Consider the following 21,596-nt stretch of genomic DNA (forward strand, 5'->3'; position numbering starts at 1 on the left):
TGGAATTGACTGCATTATCACAGTGAAACTTGGCCCGTCTTTCTCAATGTTGAGTCTCCTGACACTAACGGGAGCTCAGCAGCTCTCCACGCCTGGGCTCCCTGGGTGCCAGAGAATGATGGATTTATGCTTGCTTGGGTCTTTGGCAACATTATGCCTTTCTGTGGAGGAGATATGGGGTTGCCAGTACCTTTGTTTCTGTAAAACATCCTTAGAGAGGCTGCTGATAAAGTGCCTTGGATTTTCTGAATATTGGAGAAAGAATAAAAATAAAACCACATAGGGGTGGTGGAGGAGACAAGAGAGCATTATTTGTGTTTGCTCCCACTGCACTGAATACATAGGTTTTGAGTCCTCCCTTCTAACTAACATGCCAGTCAAGGCTCACCTAGGCAAGGATCCAGAACCCTAGGGCCATTCCCATTCCCTCTCCATTCTCTTCAAGGAAGAGAGATAGGAATTTGCCATCCCTTTAGAGCCAAACTTTTTTATATCACATTCGTACGTGGTTACTCTTTCCTGAAATGAACCTTCTCTTTCGATTGTCCTTTGTTCTTGAAGAAGACCATGATATCAGGGAGGTGATGCCATGACAACAGCATTGAATTTGGATGGGGGGGTGGTGGCTGTATTAAGTCATCAACCTCACTTTGTCCTCTGGAGATGTGTCCAGCGGCCAGATATGGAGCAGGATGATTGGAGATGGCCCTGGATGTAAGGCAGTCAGGGTCAAATGACTTGCCCAAGGTCACATAGCTAGTAAAAGAGTCTAGTGTCTGAGGCCAGATTTGAATTTGGATCCTCTTCCACTGCTCCACATAGCTGCCTAATTTAGTCTCTCATGACTAAATACTTAAAACCAACCAATATAGGACATATTTCTATAGATAGCACTTTGTGCCCATAATTTTTCCCACCTCTACTGCAAATAAGGAGGTGCTTTTTCCCTTTAAATTGTGAGTTCCATGAAGGCAGGAAATGTTTTTTGTCTCTTTTTGTATACCCTGGGCTTTTTTTCAGTTGTGTCTCACTCTTCATGACCCCGTGAATCATTGCACACTCTATTTTCTATGGTGGGGTCTTCTTGGCAAAGATACTGAAATGGTTCAACATTTCTCTCTCCAACTCATTTCACAGATGAAGAAACTGAGACAAACTGGGTGAAGTGACTTACCCTGGGTCTCAACTATTAAGTGCCCGAGGCTGGATTTGAACTCAGGTCTTCCTGACTCCAGGTCCAGCACTTTAACCACTGAGTCATCGTGCTTAATATACGTTTGATGATGGATTGCTTCTTTAGGGCCAAGAGCTGTCATTAGTTATTCAGCATTTGGCTTCTGGTCTTATCCTCCTGGTATGTAGCATCTTCCCAGGGAATCCAATCAACAGCTTCTTCAGCCTGGTCCAGAGGACCCTGATCTTGGTCTTGAGAAGGGGTGGGGAACATCTTTTCTGCCAAGGGTCATTTGCATATAACAACATCATTCGTGGGCTATATTTGGTCAAACAATTCCCCCTAAAAACTCCTGTATTGAATTTTGAGTCTTAGCTACAGGTGCCTTGGTGACAGCTCAACACACACACACACACACACAATCTCCTCTGGCAGTCTGGTGAAACCTATGAACCTCTTAGAGTAAACCTTTTAAATAATTTAAGGAAGTGCTAAATTTCACTTAGAGGTGAGCAAATATAAAAAACATACCTTTATTCTGTTTATTTTTCCCTGCATCAGTGGATACAAGTCTATCCATGTTTCTATCCATTCTTCCCATTATTGGTAGTATCTGGTTTCCTTCAGGTATCACTATTTGTTCATTCTACCTTTTCCCAATGTCATGCACCCTCTTTGTTTTTACTTTTTTGTTACAATCAAAAGTGTCACTAGAAATAGACTATTTTTGGTCTACATGGGGGCTTTCTGTTTTTGACCCCCTTAAACCAGCTGCTCCTTAATGGGACAGAAGAGTCAGAGACGATAGATAGTCAATGGCTTTTTTATATTTACCCTTGTAAAGGCCCTTGGTTCTATAGGTCATCTCTGTCCTTCCTCCTGGCATTTGTAGAAAGATTCCATTTCACCCTTATTCCTGGCCTGGAGCCCAGGTCTAGCTGGAGAAAACCTGACGTCCACTAAATGAAGCTGCCTTAAAACATCAGGGGTGTTTTCTTTTTTGCTGACAATTCCCAGGAACAGAGTCCCATCAGCTTACTTGGCAGCACAGGATAGTTATTTTTTTAAAAGCTCACCTGTTGCAAAGGTCCTCAAGTCTTTGGCCCTGGGTGAAAAGATAGAACCATCTCATAGCCCTTGCAGTTCTAGATGTCATAGTGGATAGTGTGAGGCCTGAAGTCAGGAAGTCATCTTCCTTTGTTCAAATCTGGTCTCAGACACTTTACTAGCTGTGTGTCCCTGAACAAGTCATTTTATCCTCTTGGACTCAGTTTCCTCATCTGTAAAATGATCTGGAGAAGAAACCATTCCAATATCTTTGCTGGGAAAATCCCAAACGGGGCCATAGAATTGGATATGACTGAAAAGACTGAACAAGCAACCTGGGCCTTGCTGTCATTCCAGTGATTTCCAGAACATCTAATCAGCTCCTTGAAACTAATCCCTAGGACCCTGCTCCATTTTTATTCTTATTAGGGTCCCAGATTTCCCCTTTTGGCAGTCTGATAAAGCCTAATGAATTCAGCATAATATTTTTAAATCATTGGGAAAAATGCTAAACTTCAGCTAGAGATTAAAGATTTTTATTTCTATCCAAATATAGCCCAGCTTAAGAACCTCTGATTTAAAGGTGCTCCATTCCTTGTTTTTTAACTTCTGTGTGACAAATTTTCTTTAGAGACCTTTTTTAAAATGTATTATTGATTTGCTTTTTGTTTTGAACTGGTTATTGGCCATTTTACACCTTCCCTATCTTAATCCACCCCTAAAAAGGGAAGTAAGCACACATTTTCCCGAAAGGCAAAAATAGCCCCATCCTTAAGGAGCTCACAATCTGTTGGGAGAAAATAACAAAATATAACCATCCAAGTAGTGCCATGAGGCAGGACAAATGAAGCATTTTACACCTGGATTCCCTCATTTGTCCTGGGAAGAGGAAATCATGTTTTTTTCATCTGTCTAACTGGACCAAAAATTGTAGTTAGTCTGAGTTTGGTGGTTCTTGGTGTGATTTTCATTTGTTCTCTTGTAGGGAGTCCATATTTTGTTTTTCTTTACTCTGTATCAATCTATGCGTGCCTTCCTATATGTCTCCAAATTCCTTATTGTCGTTATTTCAATGCTAACAAAAATAATTCATTACGTCCATATTTACTGCAGTTCAGCTACTCCCCAATTCAAGAGGATCTGGTAAGTTTCCTTTTTTATTTCATTTTTCCTTCCATTGAAGGATTGGTTATGAATGTCTTGTTCTTTATGGCATCTCTCTATTGATCTTTGACATCCTAGGGGTTTATGCCCAGGAATGGGCATATATCAGCAATCTTATCTCTAACTGGATATCCAGTGATATAACCTGAACTTGGCCAAAACAATTCATTATCTTTTCTTCTAAACCCTCCCCCCTTTCACCTTCCCTCTTACAATAAAAGGTGTTCCCATCCTCCCAATCCCAACCTAGGAGTTCTCCTGACTCCTTTCTCTCTCACCTCACCTCATCTCACCTCCCCCATCTCCAAGCTGTTGCCAAGCCCTGTCTCTTTCACCTCTGTGGGCCCTCTTGTCTCTTTTTCTCCTCTGCAAACTCTCTCAAACATCTTCCCTAAACCTCCAGTTCTTGTACTTTTTCTCTCTTAATTATTTCCATTTATTTTTTTCATATTCATAGCAGCTCTGTTTGTGATGGCAAAAAATTGGGAATAGAGTGAATGTCCATCAATTGGGGAATAGCTGAACAAAGTGTGGTATATGTACATTATGGAACACTATTGTTCTATTAGAGACCAGGAGGGGTGGGAATTCAGGGAAGCCTGGGAAGACTTGCATGAACTGATGCTGAGTGAGATGAGCAGAAACAGAAGAACATTGTACACCCAAACAGCAACATGGGGCTGATGATCAACCCTGATGGATTGCTCGTTTCATCAGTGCAGCAATCAGGGACAATTTTAGAGTGTCTGCAATAGAGAATACCATCTGTAATCCAAAGAAAGAATTGTGAGTTCAAACAAAGACCTTCAATATTACCTTCAATTAAAAAAAATTATCTTATGTATTATGTAATTTTGCTATCTTTTATATTATTTTTTCCTTAAGGATATGATTTCTCTCTCAACACATTCAATTTTGATCAACATATAGCATGGAAACAATGTAAAGATTATCAAACTGCCTTCTGGGGGGGGGGAAGGGAAGTGAGGCTGGGGGAAAAATTGTAAAATTCAAAACATTACCAAAAATAATAGGAAGAGCCTATTATTATATATAATTGGAAAACAAAAAAATAAAAAATCTTATTTTTCAAAAAACATGCAAAGATATTTTTCAACAATCATTTTTGTCATTTTTTAAAAAATTTTACTTATTTAAGGCATTGGGGTTAAGTGACTTGCCCAAGATCACACAGCTAGGTAATTATTAAGTGTCTAAGGCTGGATTTGAATTCAGATCCTCCTGACTATCCACTGCACCCCAGCAATCATTTTTGTAAGATTTTGAGTTCCACACTTTCCTCTCTCCCTTTCTAATTATTCTTTATAAAACTATATATTTGCTTGTTTGTTTTCTCCCTTATTAAGATATTAAAAGACACCCACCCTGTTTTCCAGAGTTAAGGTCCAGCAAGCAGGCTGTGCCGTGAGCCTGGCATGACAATAATCCTTAACACATGCCTTCTGGATGACCTCAGTCACAGCCAAGTTCCAGAATTGTTTGACAGCAACATCAGGTGCTCTCTCTGCCTGGACAAGCACCTGTGGCATCCACCCATGGAGTGCTGCTATGATTCCAATTTATCACATTGCTACTGTTTTCCCCATTGTCAGGGCTACAGCTCATTGAGTAACTATAAATATATGGATCAAGATCTCCCCACACTGCTTCTGTTCTCCCCACTATGGGCAGGGCCCTGACACATGTCTCCAGACCCACTCCTTATAAACTGTTTTTTTATTTGAAATTAAACTTCTGTTTGAAATTAAACTTCTATTTCTAACTCTAGCCTGCTCTTTTGGGCCCCAGTTACTGACTGAGTTTGGTCTGGTTGACACTCTTGTTAGACTGTTAGCTTCTTGAGGACAGGGACAGTCTTTCCTCTTTTTTTGTGACCCCATCACTTTAGCACAATGCCTGGCTATATTATTTTATAATAGCTTATTGATTAATTATAACTTGCACTCTTAGAGGGTTGCCCAGAGTATTCAGAGCTTAAGTGACTTCCCAGGATTTGAGAGACAGAACCTGAACTCAGGACTCCTGGTGCCAAAGCTAGTCCTAATCATTAAGCCATAGTTCTGTTAGTATCAATAGTGTATTATGGGGGGGCGGTCAGGTGGTACAGTGGATAGAGCACCAGCCCTGGAGTCAGGAGTACCTGAGTTCAAATCTGACCTCAGACAATAATTACGTAGCTGTGTGGCCTTGGGCAAACCATTTAACCCCACTTGCCTTGCAAAAACCTAAAAAAAATTTTTTTTTCAATACTGTATTATGGATATTCTCTATTATATGAAATTAATCCATTAAGTCCCCAGATTCTAATCTAAATTCAGTATTGGACTATGCTCTGGAAAAAGAAAAAAAAAGGGTGGCTAGGTGGTGAAGTGGATAACGCACCAGCACTGGATTCAGGAGTATCTGGGTTCAGATCTGGTCTCAGACACTTAAAAAAAAGAATAAAAAAACAAAGCAGTGCCTGCTATCTAGGAGATGGGCATTTTTTAATCTTGGAGTCTACAGGTACTTAAGAAATGTTTATTGAGCTGATTGATTCTTTTTTTTCCTTAGGTTTTTGCAAGGCAAATGGGGTTAACTTGTTTGCCCAAGGCCACACAGCTAGGTAATTATTAAGTGTCTGAGACCAGATTTGAACCCAGGTGCTCCTGACTCCAGGGCCGGTGCTTTATCCACTGCTCCACCTAGCCACCCCAGAGCTGATTGATTCTAAGGAGTGCAGGGGGGTAGGGTGGGATAGACTATAAAGTGTGCAAGATAATTTAAGGCCAGAAAAAGGGGTCAAAGGAGAATCAGAGAATCCAAGATCCTGAGGGAGGTGAAGAGGAAAAGCATTCCAGATATTACAGTCATAGCACATCAAATGAGATCATCTTTGCAAAGTGTTTACACATGCTTGGCATATAAAGTTAACATATCATTATCATTATCATCTTTATTATGGATGGCATTTTATTATAGATGGATAGACCACTCACTGGGCCTGGAGTCAGAAAGACCTGAGTTCAAATCCAGCCTCAGACATGTACTAGATATTTGACCATGGGCAAGTCACTTCACCTTGTTTGCCTCAGTTTCCTCATCTGTAAAATAAATCGGGAAAGGAAATGACAAACGGCTCCAATATCTTTGCCAAGAAAACCCCAAAGGAGGTCACAAAGAGTTGGACACAACTGGACAACAAATTATTATCTTTTTTTCTTTTTTTCCTCTGAGGCAATCAGGGTTAAGTGACTTTGCCCAAGGTCACACAGCTGCTAAGTGTCAAGTGTCTGAGATCAGATTTAAACTCAGATACTTCTGTCGCCAGGGTCTGTGCTCTCACCACTACATCACCTAGCTGCCCTGACAACAAGTTATTATCAACTGAGATAATTGGAAGACATTTAGCAATGTCTGATAAATAGTAAGCACATATAAAAATGTTAACTCTTGTTATTATTATAAACTGAGGTAATAAATGTAAAGTGCTTGCTGCATTTCTAAATTTTAACTATTATTATTATTATTATCATCACCAGTGAAAGGAAGGGTTATGAAAAGAATTAACTATCCTAATAATGAGACAAATAATAGGATGCAAAGAGCATCACTTCATCAGGAGCTTTCCTTCAGTCATGTTCTAGCCTTCCAACTTGAATCAAATGTCAAGTCCCAGAGAGATCAGTAGAAGTGGTGCAACTAGGGACGGTTAGGTGATGCAGTAGATAGAGCACCAGCCCTGGAGTCAGGAGGACCTGAATTCAAATCCGGCCTCAGACACTCAATAATTACCTAGCTGTGGCCTTGGGCAAGCCACTTAACCCCATCTGCCTTGCAAAAACCTAAAAAAAAAAATACAGTTGTGAGTCTTTTTCCCATTCAAATTCAATCCTGAGACCTATCCAGAAATCTATCCAGAGACCATTGGATACCAAATCAAGACTCTCCAATCTAGAAAGTGTTAACTGAGGTCTTACTACTGTCCCTAATCTGGATTTGATAAAGCAGACCAGAGGCAGAGTGCCAGTAAACCAGCTATCATTCTCATAATCGCTTTTCTTTACAAGGAACCGATTTGTAAAATGTGAGATTTCTCCTGCTGGGAGCTCTGCCTTGCTCTTGTGGAGCCAGATTTTTTATACATGATCATGGGTGAGAATGTGGGGCGAGTGATCTTCCCAGGCCAAGCCCACCATGCAGGACAATACAACAATTACATCATTCGTGACCATCCGAGTAAGTCTATGGGAACGGCCAAGTGGATCGTTCAGTTTGGGGGTGTTTTATTATTGTACAACATAGTTTATACCACTTCCCTTAACTAACACAGGCAAGTTTATTTAGTTCAGGGCCAGGCCCTGTGATGATCAAAACAAATTATGACTGTTTTCATTGTTTCCCAGACTTGGAGCCTGCCTGTGAAAAGGATCTCTAGAAACTAAATTATTATTCTGAAATTCATTACATATTGATCAAATATAAAATCATAACTCTTGGCAAAAAGCCAGAGTTATACATCCAAAGCTCAGCATCTTTCGTAAAATATCACGAGGTCCCATCCTACAAACAGTAACCCCTAAATATCCCTGAGGACTCAATAATTCAATTATCTCTAAGCCTGAGTGTTATCTCAGACAGCACCGTTACTCACCAACACACGGACATAGCGATGGCCAACAAAAATTTAGGAACCGGTGCCCTAGTATTGAAAACGCAGAGGCACCAAATTATGTGGAAGGGAAGGCTTTCAAAATATAGAGACCTGTAGGAAGAGCTCCAGACTGCGTGAGAATAGCGTGAAATACATAATTATCCATCCCCTTCCTCTTTTCTACAGCTTGAGCTATGGTGAGCATGCTTTTAGTGAGTTGACTGAAGATGAGCTTACATCTCACTCCTTTTATTCAATTACACAAAGCCATCATTTTATTCACCTGGGCAATAATCCAGAAAGACGTTAACTATAAAAGAGTGATAATCGGAAAGCAACTTGTCCCTGGACCATTTCTAACCGAACTCCATCTACCAGAAGAGGAAAAGAATGAGGTTAATATGGCAGTGAATGCCCTGCTACATTAGATGAAAGCTTCAAGTCTCCAAAAAACTCAATTTAATTATTCTATTTTACAAAAAAAAAAAAGGTAAGTGGTTGATCAGAGTTTAATGTCCTTTTCACAAGTAAATGAGAGATGTGACTTTTATTTTTGGAAGACTCACACAGTACATTCTAAGGTAGAATCTGAGTAATTTTGAGCTACATTAGGAAACTGGATGGTCATTGGGTTTCACAGTATGGGTTTCAGAGCCATTAGCCAATGCCTAAAGGGTCAATCCCAGTTATTAAGGATTATATCTGACATGGCTTACTAGATATTTTGAAGTATTAAAAAACAAGAAGTAAGCATTTTATATACTTTTCTCCAAACAATGACTTTGACAAAACCAACCCACAGATTTGCAAACACTTAATTACCTTTAGTTATAAACGTGAGTTGTTAGGGACTGCTTAAACAGAAATAAATGAGAGACTGAGTCAGAGAGGTCAATAAGAAGCAGAGGATTGTCCATTCTGCAGCTGGTACCACCTTCCTCTTCCTGTTTATTCAATCTGGGGGAAAAATGAATTTTCTGCTTTTTCAATTCTCAAATGAGTTCTCAATTTAGAGTGAATTGATCCAAAGAATAAAAACGTGCTTTCTTGCATCCCCAGAGGAAGTGACTGCTATCAAACCCTAGTTTACCACTTCAATACTCTCTGATGAATCCAGGTGCTCGAGAACATTTCACCCAATAGTTTGACTCGAGTGATTTTCTTAAACTGTCATCAGCCAACATACAATTCTGCGATGGCTCATTCATAACCCTGAAATTTAATTGAGTTTGTGGGATTGATTCTGTGGCATTATGAAGGGATGATTGCTGGGTGCCCACGTCAGAGCCAGCCCTTCAACACTTGAGGGATGACGTTACTACCGAGTGCTTTCTTTATTGGAAAGAGAATGAGCTGGAAATGAATCTCAATAGACCCTACAGTATGGTGAGTCCTTGGAATTTGGATAAATGGTAAAACTTTATATATATATATATGTATATATATATATATATATATATATATATATATATATATATATATATATACATATAATTGTTTGAACAACCAAAAGTACAAGTTTAACTTTTTAATTTAATTGAAAAGATTTTACATATTTTAATTTACTTTAAGGAGTTTTACTTAAACCTTTTGCTTTGAATATAACAATAATTTCTGGGAATACTCTCCTTTTCCTTCTTGAAACTGAACCCTTGAGGGCAGCTAGGTGGTGAAGTGGATAGATAGAGTACTGGCCCTGGGGTCAGGAGTACCTGAGTTCAAATGCGGCCTCAGACACTTAATAATTACCTAGCTGTGTGGCCTTGGGCAAGCCACTTAACCCTATCTGCCTTGCAAAAACCTAAAAAAAAAAAATTCCAAAAAAAACCTGAACCCTCTTCATAAGAAATGAAAAGTGAAGGAAAAGACCTATTAGAGTCATTATGTCTAAAACTGTGTATAGTGTTCTGCCCTAGTGGTCTCTGCCAAGAAGAGGGATTTATATTTCATTATCTGTTCTCTAAGACCATTACTGGATCATAGGGTAACTGATTTAGAGAGAGAAAAGCCAACTTGTTTTTAACAGATGAAGAAAGTTAAGTGACCTGTAGCTAGTGGAAAGGCTGAAATTTTTTGAACCAAGACCCTTTCTCTGTCGCTAAACCTAGCATTATTTCTATTCTAGTCAGTTAATTGGAGCTCAATTTCATTTTATTAGTTTAAAAAAGATATTTATATTTCCCTACTGATGGACAGTTCATATGCTCTGCTGGCATCCAAGCAATATTGAGGGGACTGGAAGACTTACCCTAGGACACAAACTAAATCTCTTGGGGTGAGCTGATAGGAGACTGTCAAGTCTGCACAGAATCTGAAGCTCTAATGGGCTTGTGCAAGGAAATGTCCATGTGTCCACTGGAGTATTTCAAAGCCAAATATCAAATAACTATTTTTACACTGTAATTTAAGTCAATTAGTGGAATTGCTCATTAAATCAATAGCATATAATAAATACTAGGGCCTTTTTTAATTATAGAATTTCTGAATCAGAAGAGACCACAACGGTGACCTGAAAAACCATTCCTATTATAATATGGCCAACAAGGGGTTCATTCAAACCCACTCCTACAAGTCTCCTCTGGATCCCACCCACTCCCAGTTCCTTCTCCAAATTTCCTTTTATTTTTCTTTGAAAACATCCATGCTCTGTGTATTCTCTCCTCTTATAGAGTATAAGCTTCTTAAGGGCTCTACATCATGCTCATCTTTGGTCCAGAGTGTTCATAAAGTTCATAGAGTGCTGCCTGTTTGCCATTCTCCCCCATTCCCACTGCTTTTTGGCCACAAATGGAACAAGCCTGATCCTTCCACACAATAACCCTCCCCCTGAATCTTCTCTTCTCCACATTGAAACATCCCCGGTTCCTTTAATCAATAATCACAGCAAGCAGTTGAGTTGGTGTCCTTCCATATACTAGCTGCTCCCATTTTACAGATGAGGAAACTGAGGCAGGTAGCAGTTAAGTGTCTTGCCCTGGTCAGTAGATGCTATTATTATCCTTATTCCATTTTAGAGATAAGGAAACTGAGGCCGACAGAAGTGCTTTTTCCTGGGAAAAAGATACTATTATTATCACCCCATTTTACAGAGGAGGAAACTGGGGCAGATAGAATTTAAGTGCTTCACCCTGGGGAAAAGATGCTATTATTATCCTTATCCTCATTTTAGAGATGGGGAAACTGTAGGACACAGAAGTTAAGTGCTTTACCCTAGAAAGTAGATGCCATTATTATCATAATCCTCATTTTACAGATGAGGAAACTGAGGCAAAAAGCAGTTAAGTACTTTGCCCTGGCCAGTAGATGCTATTATTATTATCATCATGAAGAAACTGAGGCAGACAGAATTTAAGGGCTTTACCCAGGGGTCACACAGCTAAGCAGTGCCTAAGAGCACATTTGAGCTCAGGTCTATGGAGACTCCAGGCCTAACCCTCTGGCTCTCTTCCCACATGCCAAGGAGGATTCCAGGAGATAGAGCGTCAATCTTGCTATTCTCCTGCTATTATAAAGTCCTGACCTTACGGGTGCTTAATGACCACATGGTCCATTGACATCCAATAGCCATCCTAATGGCCGTCCACACAGCAAAATCTTCAGATGAGGAGGTTCTGAAGGTTAGTTGTCCTTTCTAGTAAGCATCTTCCACCCGTGCACTGACCCAATTACTATTCCACTAAACTTGCTGGGTATGGAGATGTGGGCGTTATGAATGCTCCTCAGACATATTACGACTGTATTCATCTCGGTAAGTAATTAAGAAGACTACAAATTCAGCTCTGCTGAAACCAATGGAATGGAATGGTCAGCAGAGTCCGATTCAGTGAGTCTGCTCCCTTGGTATCTAGAAAATTGGATGGAACGGCACTGCCCCCTCCCCACTTTTCCCAGGATTCAACTTTATCTTCAGCAGAGTGCTATAATTCTGGATTATGAAGTCGCTTGTTGCTAAAATCTGTCAGCTCAAACCTTTGGTATGGAAAATTCTATTTTTACAGAAGATTCAAGCTTAGTGAGCAGAATCTAATCAATGAATAGTTTGGAAATCGCATCATTTCACTCAGCCTCAGTTTCCCTACCTGCAAAATGAGGATAATAGCCCCTACCTGTCAGGTGCTAAGGATCAGATGAGATATCCATAAAGCACCTAGGACATAACAGGTACTTAATAAAAATCTTTCTTCCTTCCTCATTTTCTTTTTTTCCCTTCCTCTCTTCCCTCATTCTCTCCTTCCTTTCATTTCTCCTAGCCTTCTTTTGCTCCTTTCTTCCTTCTGTTCTTGTTTTGACTGGAAATCTCTCATGGTGGGATATTCAAGCTTTATCACATAAAAAATTCAGTTCAATATTGATATATCAAAGAGATGAGCAGATTGATTATATATTTCTGTTCAAAAATAAAAGGAAGATACTCATACCAAGGCAGTTTAGGGCAGCCATTAGACAATAATCATGTATCCCTACAAAGACCACCCTAAAATCCCCTTAGTTATTATAGAAAACAGACAAAAAAAGGAGGTGCTGCAAAGTGTGTTAGTGAGGATTGGCTGATATTTGGGGGTTTATTGTGTTCATCTCTGGGCTTGGGTCCTAGACACCTGGGTGCCCTATCAGTTCTGTTTTGACTAGAGTCCTGGATATACAAGACCTTGTACTGATTTTTCTTTTAGCTAACATTAATCTTGGTTTACATTATTCCTAGCTTCCATTGATAGGGACTCATTTTTATTATTATAACTGCCCCAGAAACTCTTGCTAGGAAACTCATATTATTCTGATTTTTATAGCTTAAGGGGTTCACATGATTTGACTCTCACCAATAGGGACCCTACAGTTATGTTAGAAAATTAAGGTAAATGGCAAGACAATGATCTGAACTTGGTAGGTTTATTAGTTAGGCTAGCAAAGACCAATAAATTGGGTCAATGGTCTCTCAATGACCAAAGACCCAGAGGTAGGGTTCCTCAGACTTCATATAGTTTTGGGGAGTACAAAGATAGGTGGAGAAGACAATGTAATTGGTTATAATGGGAGTGGAGGCAATATGATTGGTTATTTGAAAGAAAGTGGGGTTAGTGACCGCTCTGCTCAATTATACAATTAATACAGTATAAAACTAGTTGAATTCATATAAGTAGAAACTAGAAGTAATATTAATTTTGATATTTTCTCCTTTTCCTTTTCTTCCTCTCTTCTCCCTCCTTCTTTTCCTTCTTCCTGTCCTTTATTCCTTTTCTTCATCCTTCTATTCCTTCCTTTACTTCTTCATGCCTCCTGTCTTTCCTTCCTTCCCCCCTCCCTCCCTCCTTCCTTCCTTCCTTTCTTCCATAAAATTATCTACTGTGAGGAAATGCTGCTCAGGAGTCTTGGAGTCAGTTGTATTTGCCCATGAAAGGGCAAATGGAACAGAGGGAAAAGACCTTGACTTTATCCTCTGACTTTGGCTTTGAGCCCTTGCCTTTTCACTTTCCCCTTATTTGGGGAGATGGAAAATCACAAAGATCTCTTAATCATCAGATCCAAAAAGTTGACCAACCTCTCCTGATAATTCTCTCCTCCGTAGGTTTTCTTGATACATCAATCTCTTGGCTCTTTATCCATGTCACACTCACTAATCTTGGGGATCTTCCAGGTCTTCAGACCTAGGCTCTTTCCCTTTTTGCTCCATACTAAATACTATCTTGCTTCATGATCTCAGAAGCCACTATGCATTCAATGATCATTTCTGTACAAAGAATTCCAGATCTATATATCCACCCTTAGTAAGTTATTCAGCCAATAAGCACTGCCTTTTGTCTGGTAATTGGAGATACAAAGAAAGGGAAAACATGGTCCTTGCCCTCAAGGAGCTTACAATTTAATGGAGGAGACAGTGTGAACAAATATGTACAAACACACTATATAAATTATCTTTGTTAAATTAGATAAATTGGAAATCAAGGGAGGGAAAAATTAGCATTATAGAGAATGAGGTAAGGTGTCTTATAGATATGTCTATGTTCTTTAGACAGACCTTAGGTTCTTCATAACTGGACTCCTCCCTGTCTTTCTAGATACCACAGCAGATAAAGTGTTGGAGAAGGATGACTGGAGTTTAAATCCTGCCTCAGATACTTCTTTATCCAATGATCCTGGGCAAGTCACTTAACCTCATTGTTTCCTCATTGATAAAAATGAGGATAATAACAGCATCTACCTGCCATGGTTGTTTAGAAAGCATTTGTGAAACTTAAAACACTCTATAGAAATGGTAGTTAGGGTTATTATCATTATTATTATTATTATTATACTTTCCTCCCCTTCACATATGCTTGGTTTCCCCAGCTTACTTCAAGATTCAGGTTACATTACACTTTCTTTAGGAAAAATTCCTTAATTTCTCCCTATCAGATTACCTTCCATCTTCTCTGTATGTATATTATATACATGTAGTGATTTATATATTGTCTCCCCCATTAGAATATAAGCTCCTTGAAGACAGGGACTGAGGAATGGGACAGAGGTCCAAGGTTAGGAAGACTTGGAAGAAAAGTCCAAAGAAAATATAGGTGATCAGTTGGTTGGTAGGACCTTGCTTATTTGTTTCAACGAACTAAGGTCCCCTTCTAGGGATGCCAGATTCTTTAACTGTCAAAACTTTGAGTAGAGGGAGGATTTTTGCTAGTCTATAGTGAAAAGTCTGTGCTTTTTTCCTTAAAGATCTGAGAAAAGCCCATGAGGTTGATACTGCAAACATCATGGCACCTGCTCTCCTACTGATGAGAGACGGCAAAGGATTTCAGCTGAGCCAGAAACTGGCAATGGTGTGTCCAGGGGAGCAGCACATCTGGATAAGCAGGGACAGCAGGGACTCGGATACTATAAAACCTACAGGGAGCTGAGAAGATAAAGGCAAGAGATGCCTTTCTAAGTGTGCCCCTTGAAGCATCCAAGTGGGCACATGGGCCCTATATTTGCCCTTTATATGGGCCCTTCATGTATTTTCTTCCTAATAATGTGTATATGTGGGAGACTGGAGCCCAGGTTTTGGGCTCCAGCTTTTCCTTAATTTCTTACTGTACCTCTTCATAAAATACTTTTTGCTTAGAATGAATTGTTCCCACTGGCTGACTATTAAAGCTAAACATATTGGTGGGGGCTTGTGAGTTATGGTTTTGGGAGATACGGACCCACAAGATATCCTGAATCTGCAATAACAATTCCCTGAGGGATAGGGGGACCTGCCTTGCAAACTTGGTGGATGCCTTCAGATTTCACACCTATGAAATAAGCAGACTTTGACTATTGGTGCTCTGATAAAAGCAATATTCTAGAAAATCATTTCTCATTTGTAACTGAGGCTTTTATTTTGAACTTGAATAAGTATGTCTGTGCTACAGAAGGAATTCTAATTTAAACAATAAACCACAACTTTGAATCCCTAGTTATTAGCTCCATTGTGTTGGATGAGAAAGAATGAAAGAAAAAGAGAAGAGTAAAATGTATACATATGTGGATATATAAACCAATACATGCATATATGATATGTTATTATTATATAATATACATGTATATCAAATTATGTGTATATATTTATATTCTATATACTTATGCATGTAGAATATGTAGAGTATACAATATAATATAGGTATATATATGGTTATGTATTAATAATCTAATGTTAATCTACATATGAGATTTCTATAGATAAATCTATATCTACCCATCTATCTAAATCTATATAGATATAGGTATGTTCGATGTTTCCAAAATGTTATCTGTGAGCTAGGGAGACTAGGTAGTTGAATATGTGATTTTACTGATAGGGAGAATTCCCAGGAAGGCTACCCACCTCACCAGTACAGATCTCTGCCCAAATTGTAGCTTTAAGGTCACATGGTCAGTGTCACAGGTGGGACTTGAACCCACATCTTTCTAACTGAGGTAGTTCTCTATAGGCTATTTCTCAGGTGGGCACTGTGAATATTATTATTATTACTATTATTATTCCCATTGTACAGATTAGGAAACTGAGAGTGTTCAAGGTAAAATGACTTATATCAAGATTAGGATCTAAACTCAGCTCCTTCCTGCCCCCCTGTTAAGAGCTGCTCCCACTACAGCACCAGTTACCAGATCCCATGCCAACAAACCAGGGGATCGAAGGAGAAGTCTCTTATGAGAAGAGCTGGAGAGCTCCCAATAGTTGTTTGTTTAGTATTTTATTTAGACTGGAAATGAAAATAGCTCCACCAGAAGGCTCAGTCCATATGCTTTATTGGAAGGGGGACAAACAAACTCTTATGTCATACAGGACAAGACAACATTCACAAGTAAAGAAAATCGGGGGCCTGCATTAATTCAGCTTTGAGGAGCTGGGAGGGGAGGGAGGGAAGAGGGAGGAGAGGGGGCCCCGAATTCTCTCAGCAGGAGGAGAAAGTCTTCCAGAAGAAGTTCTTGCAGGGGGTCTTCTCCCGAGGTGAAGCTTGGTTCGCTAGAGCCCTCCCATCTCTCTTGGAGAAAGCCATCTCCTCGGCCCCCACCAGAGGCATCTCACCCCCACGGGAGGTCCAGTCGTATAAGGAAAAAAGGAAAGCCAACAGGTCGCTCCCCTTTCCTTCTGCCACTTCCTTCAGGGGCTTGGGAAAAGAAGTAAGCTGCGATTACTCGGGGTTAGAAGAAAGAAAAACACTCTGCTAAGTCAATGAGGGGGTCCCCTAGTAGTAGGTAGGGAGTCAACCTGTGATCCAAGGTGCTGGACCTATCCCTGCCCCCCCCCCCCCAGGCAACTGCCTAAGACTTCTGAGCCACTTAAGTTGCTGGTCTCTATCGGTGGAGGGAGTTTCCATACTGGGAGGCCCGAACTCTGGCTCTCTCTAGGCGCTTGTCTAAAATAAAAGCAGCATAGCTCAGATAGCCCGGGAAAACCACACTTTCCTACTTAAGAGGTCCTGGACAGAAAAGTTTGAGGAAGACTCTGAAACAGAAGATGTGGGAACTTCCTCCTTTTAAATCTCCCCCTTGCTAATGAAATCAAGAACAGAAGCTTGTGTAAGTCCCCAGACCCCTCTAGGCTTTTATGTCCTCATTAGTAAAGTGAGGGTCCTGTCCAGATAGTTAGAGTCCTCTAGGATCCCTCATCAGCAGGGATTCTTAACCTGTGGTCTGTGGACTTGTTTTGTTTTGTTTTGTTTTAGAAAAAAGAGTTTGACATCAAATCCTGCTTCAGACACTTAAGACTTAACTTAGCTGTGAGACCTTGGACAAGTCACTTAACCCCATTGCCTTGCAAAAATAAAAAAAAACAAAAACAAAAAAAAGATTTTGACACTTTGATAGAATTCATTTCTTCGGGAAGCCTTTGTATTTTCTTTTAACTTTATTCTGAGGAGGGATTCATATATTTCACTGGACTAGCCAAAGGGGTCCAGGATATACAGAAAAAAAGCTTAAGAACATCTGGGAAGTTCTAAAGGGAAGGAAAAAAGATCATTCTCACAACACAGCAGGAATGATCCCCCCCACTCACAGAACATATTTTGGGGGTAAGAAAAAAGGGAAAATTGAATAAAGAGACACCCACAATTGTTTTCTGATTCAGTGAACATGAAAACTTGCTCTCAAAAAACTTCTTTTATATAAACTCCTTTTAATAAATACTATGTCCTGTGTATATCATGTATCAAGGGGGCCTTCATAGACATAAAAACATTAATGCAAGAGAGAAAAATTGAAGAAATGAATGTGGCTGAATCATCAGTTGTAGAAGACCAATTACTGAATATAACATAAGGAAAAGTTTTCTAACATTTAGAAATGTCCCAAAGTGGGAAGGTGCCCTGAAAGTCTGCAAATAGTGATTGCATGCATCCTTTGGCTTATAAGGATACTATAGTTGGAATTTTTGATCAGATCTGGATTGGATTAGATGTTTTCTGAGGATCCTTTCTACTCAGAGATTCTGTGATTTGAAATATATATATATATATATATGTATATATTACATATATTATATATATATATTATATATATATTTAACCTTCTATATTATGGTTTCAATTCCCAATATTCAATTCTCACTTTTTTCCAGATTCTCTAGCAAAGCCTATTTTCTGCCAGGCAGCAAAAGATGTTGGGATGATAAATGGGCAGCTCGAGCAACTGCCTGTGATTTTAGAGAAAAATCCATTTTTAATGGCCAAGTTTATGTACTCTCTCTTGGAACTTTTTCAAAAAGGAAAAAATAGGGAGAAAATGAAAAATAAATCACCTTGTAAATTTTAAGATTCTCAATGGAGAATTTAATGATGTCAGTTTTCACCACAGAGAACATTTACTCTATAAATTAACATTTCCAAAGCACGTGTGTGATTCATACACACAGTGGCAGCTGTGATTGTCTGAGAAAAGATTGGATTCCTCTCACTGAGGACTTTGGAACCCCAGATGGATACTCTTCTTGAGTTTTTATAAGGGAGATTGAACCTGAAGACTTGTCCCGTTTAAGGTTGGTTGGTTAGCTCTAGGGAAGAGGGGAGGGGTCCCCCATGATTAATGAATCCCAAGAGCCCAGAGCTGGAAGACCCCTTGGTTCCTATATAGTTCAGCCTGGATCTGACCAAACAAGTAATCATTCATCTTTTGCTTTTAGACCTCCAGTGACAGGGAGCTCACCACCCTCAAGACAGTCCATTTCTCCTTTGGCTATCTCTCATCAGGAAGTTTTTCCTCTGAAACAAGGAGTATTCCTGAGAATCTTCTGCAGACCCCCACTTTGATGTGCACCTCAACAGTGGCCTAGAAGCCTAGGCTTCTGTCACAGGGGGCATGCGCAGGCTAAGGGTATATTCTAGGACATTGTCCCCTCTGGGAGTTGAGGACTAGGAAGGCTGGGCACGGATCTTGGCAGGAATCTGGAAGAAGGGGAAGTGGAGGAATGATCACTTTCTTCAGCCCTTCAAGGGGAGATCAAGGTTCTTAAAGTAGGGAGAAAGGAAAAAACACAGACTTGATCATTCTGATGAGGGATCCTAGAGGACTCTATCTGGACGGGACCCTCACTTTACTAATGAGGAAACAAAAGCCTAGAGGGGTCTGGGGACTTACACAGGGTGAAAATTAGAACATCAGGGATGGGGATGCTATTGAAACCACAGATGTGGCAAAGAATTAAGAGTAAAAGAGATGGGGGGGGGGGTTACAAGTTTACCAAAGCCACAGGGAGGAGTGTCTTCCCATTTGCCCTCACTTACCTTACTGCTTTTCAAGGTGAGACCATCTTCCAGGGGAAGGGCTGCTGTGGTCATAGCCCAGGAGATCAGAAGTAGAAAGCAAAGTGACCCTGAGAGCTTCCAGCTGCCCAGGGACTGATGCATCTTTTTAGTTCTCATTGTTGCTGCTGCTGCTACTGCTGCTACTGCTACTGACTTCACTCAGCTGCTCCAAAATTAATGTCTCTGCTTTTGATGGAGGGGTGGGCTTTTTTTTTAAACTGTAAGCTCAACCTCCAGATGGTTTGTTTTGTTTTCATTTTTTTTTCTCTCTCAAATATTCCCTCCCCCTTTTCTTTGCTCAAGGAGTGACGCAGGAAGAGAGGGAGCAATTAGAGGCCCCCAAATGCTCTCGGGCTTTGGGTTGAATCTTGGATTAAAGTCCCAACCTCCTTAACTTGCCCTGGGTTTTCTGATGGGGGGGTCCCTTCAGTGCATTGAGCTTCTGACCCCCCCAATTGTTCATGCCCTTTCTCTTCTCTTCCCCAAAGTGCCACCCTTGGATGATCACCATCCACTTCTATTGTCTTTATCTTGTGTGCTCATGTTTGTTTATATGTGGCTCCCCCCTATGAGAACAGAAACTTCTTGAGGTCAGGAGCTGTTTGACTTTTTATATTGTTTTGTTTGTCCATTCCCCTCCCTATCTCTCCCCAAACATGCACCTAGCACCTAATTTGTGAACTGATTATTTGGTATTTTTTTTTGACAAGGTAATGGGGGTAAGTGATTTGCCCAAGGCCACACAGCTAGGTAATTATTAAGTGTCTGAGATCGAATTTAAACTCAGGTCCTCCTGACTCCAGGGCCGGTGCTCTATCCACTCTGCCACCCAGCTGCCCCCTACCATAAACTGATTTTTTAAAAAACAAAACTATTTCTTCACCTGTTCATTCTAGTCATTGGAGCAAGAAAGTTTGAATACAAAATAAAGTGGCTAATGATAAATTTAGCCTTGAATTAGAAACCCAAGTCAGAATTCAAAGAAGAGGGTCAAGGCAGGACTTTTTTTGGGGGGGGGATTACTCCTGTTTTCAGTGCAATACATCTAGGTAGGGTGAGTACAGAGAACTGAACTTGGAGTCAGCAAGAACCTATCTAGTTCTTATCTTCTTCCTCGATACTAGTAGGTAATCACAAAGCCATTTCATCCCTCCAAGTCTCAGTTTACTCCTCTGTAAATTGGGGGTAATACTTCTCTGGCAACTAACTCACAGGGTTGTTGAGAGCCTCCAATACTGCATGCAAAGGGTTAAATCAATCCAAAAAGATCAATGTCAATCATTATTATTAACAGAAGGAAGGAAAGCTGGTGAAGGTTAAAGAGTATGAGCAACTGGAGAACTGGAAAGAATGGGGAGTTTACCTACACAGTGTCACCTGTGCAACCCTGAGCAAGTCACTTCAGGCCTCCGTTTCCTCATCTGTAAATTAAGTGCTTGGAACTATCCAGCTCTGATTCTGTGATCATTTGGGAGGGAGTGTAGAATGGGGAAGGAGGGGGAGGGAGAGATCAAGTGTCAAATAGTGATGAGTTCAAGGAGGATGAGACCTGGAAAAACAGCCCTTGGGTTGAGTCATTAAGAAGTCATTAGTGCCCTTGGTGAGAAGAGCTTCAGTAAAGGGGTGAGGAAAAAGCTGGCCATGACATAGCCAGGTTTCATCAGGGATGTCAGAGAAAGGTCTCCCTACTAGGAAGAAGGCTGAAAAAAAGCTTCGTTCAATGACTTCTAGCTGTAGGGTTTTATGGTTCTGCAAAGTGAATAATCTTCCCCCAATTAACCTTTTTAGTAAATCTGGATTTTAATAGATCAGGTTTGTTCCATCCCAACAGCTACCCTTCTGTCTATAGAATAAAAGCCTCATTGCCATAGCTTCTGTTAATGTGGATAATTAGAAGTGAGCAAGGCTGATTTATGGGAAACCTCTTCAGCAATTGCCGTAATTAGGAAAACCATAGATATGTATTATTTTAAGTGTATTTTACTGAAGCCTTTTGTCTTTATGGCATAGCTTATTTCTGCCCCTTTCCCTGGTTGAACTCTTCTGTAAGACAAAGAAAAATAACAAGCAAAAGCATCCAATTCAGTGATTGTGTCTGAAAATGCATACAATGTTCTGTTCTAGGAGTCCCTCACCTTTCTGTCATAAAAGAGGATCTTATTCACAAGCTATCTATGTGCTCGGTGCTGTGTGATCCTGGGCCATGGTCATTCAAAGTCATTTCTAAAAATTATTTCTTTTAAGCTTTCATGGTGGCTTATATGTCTGCAGTCCCTGATACTGGTTGATTGATTCTGATACAGAC

At 40.1% G+C, this 21,596-nt stretch overlaps 1 protein-coding gene across 1 annotated transcript; it reads right to left on the reverse strand.

The window, feature by feature from the left end:
* Positions 1-16,441: 16,441 nt before the first annotated feature.
* CORT (cortistatin) lies at positions 16,442-19,408 on the reverse strand. Its single transcript, XM_074218489.1, has 2 exons — positions 19,271-19,408; positions 16,442-16,657 (listed from the first exon to the last, which is right to left on the reverse strand). The coding sequence occupies exons 1-2, from the start codon at positions 19,406-19,408 to the stop codon at positions 16,442-16,444; spliced, it is 354 nt and encodes a 117-aa protein (XP_074074590.1).
* Between the last annotated feature and the right edge of the window lie 2,188 nt (positions 19,409-21,596).

The sequence above is a fragment of the Macrotis lagotis genome, chromosome 1 (assembly GCF_037893015.1).
Source record: "Macrotis lagotis isolate mMagLag1 chromosome 1, bilby.v1.9.chrom.fasta, whole genome shotgun sequence".
Classification (NCBI taxonomy): Eukaryota; Metazoa; Chordata; class Mammalia; order Peramelemorphia; family Peramelidae; genus Macrotis; species Macrotis lagotis.

Excerpts from the sequence above, each read along its gene's own strand:
- CORT (XM_074218489.1), bottom strand. The coding sequence starts at position 19,408 with ATGAGAACTAAAAAGATGCATCAGTCCCTGGGCAGCTGGAAGCTCTCA. Across the intron at positions 16,658-19,270 it reads TCACCTTGAAAAGCAGTAAG|CCCCTGAAGGAAGTGGCAGA; the intron begins GTAAGTGAGGGC and ends TCTTTTCCCAAG.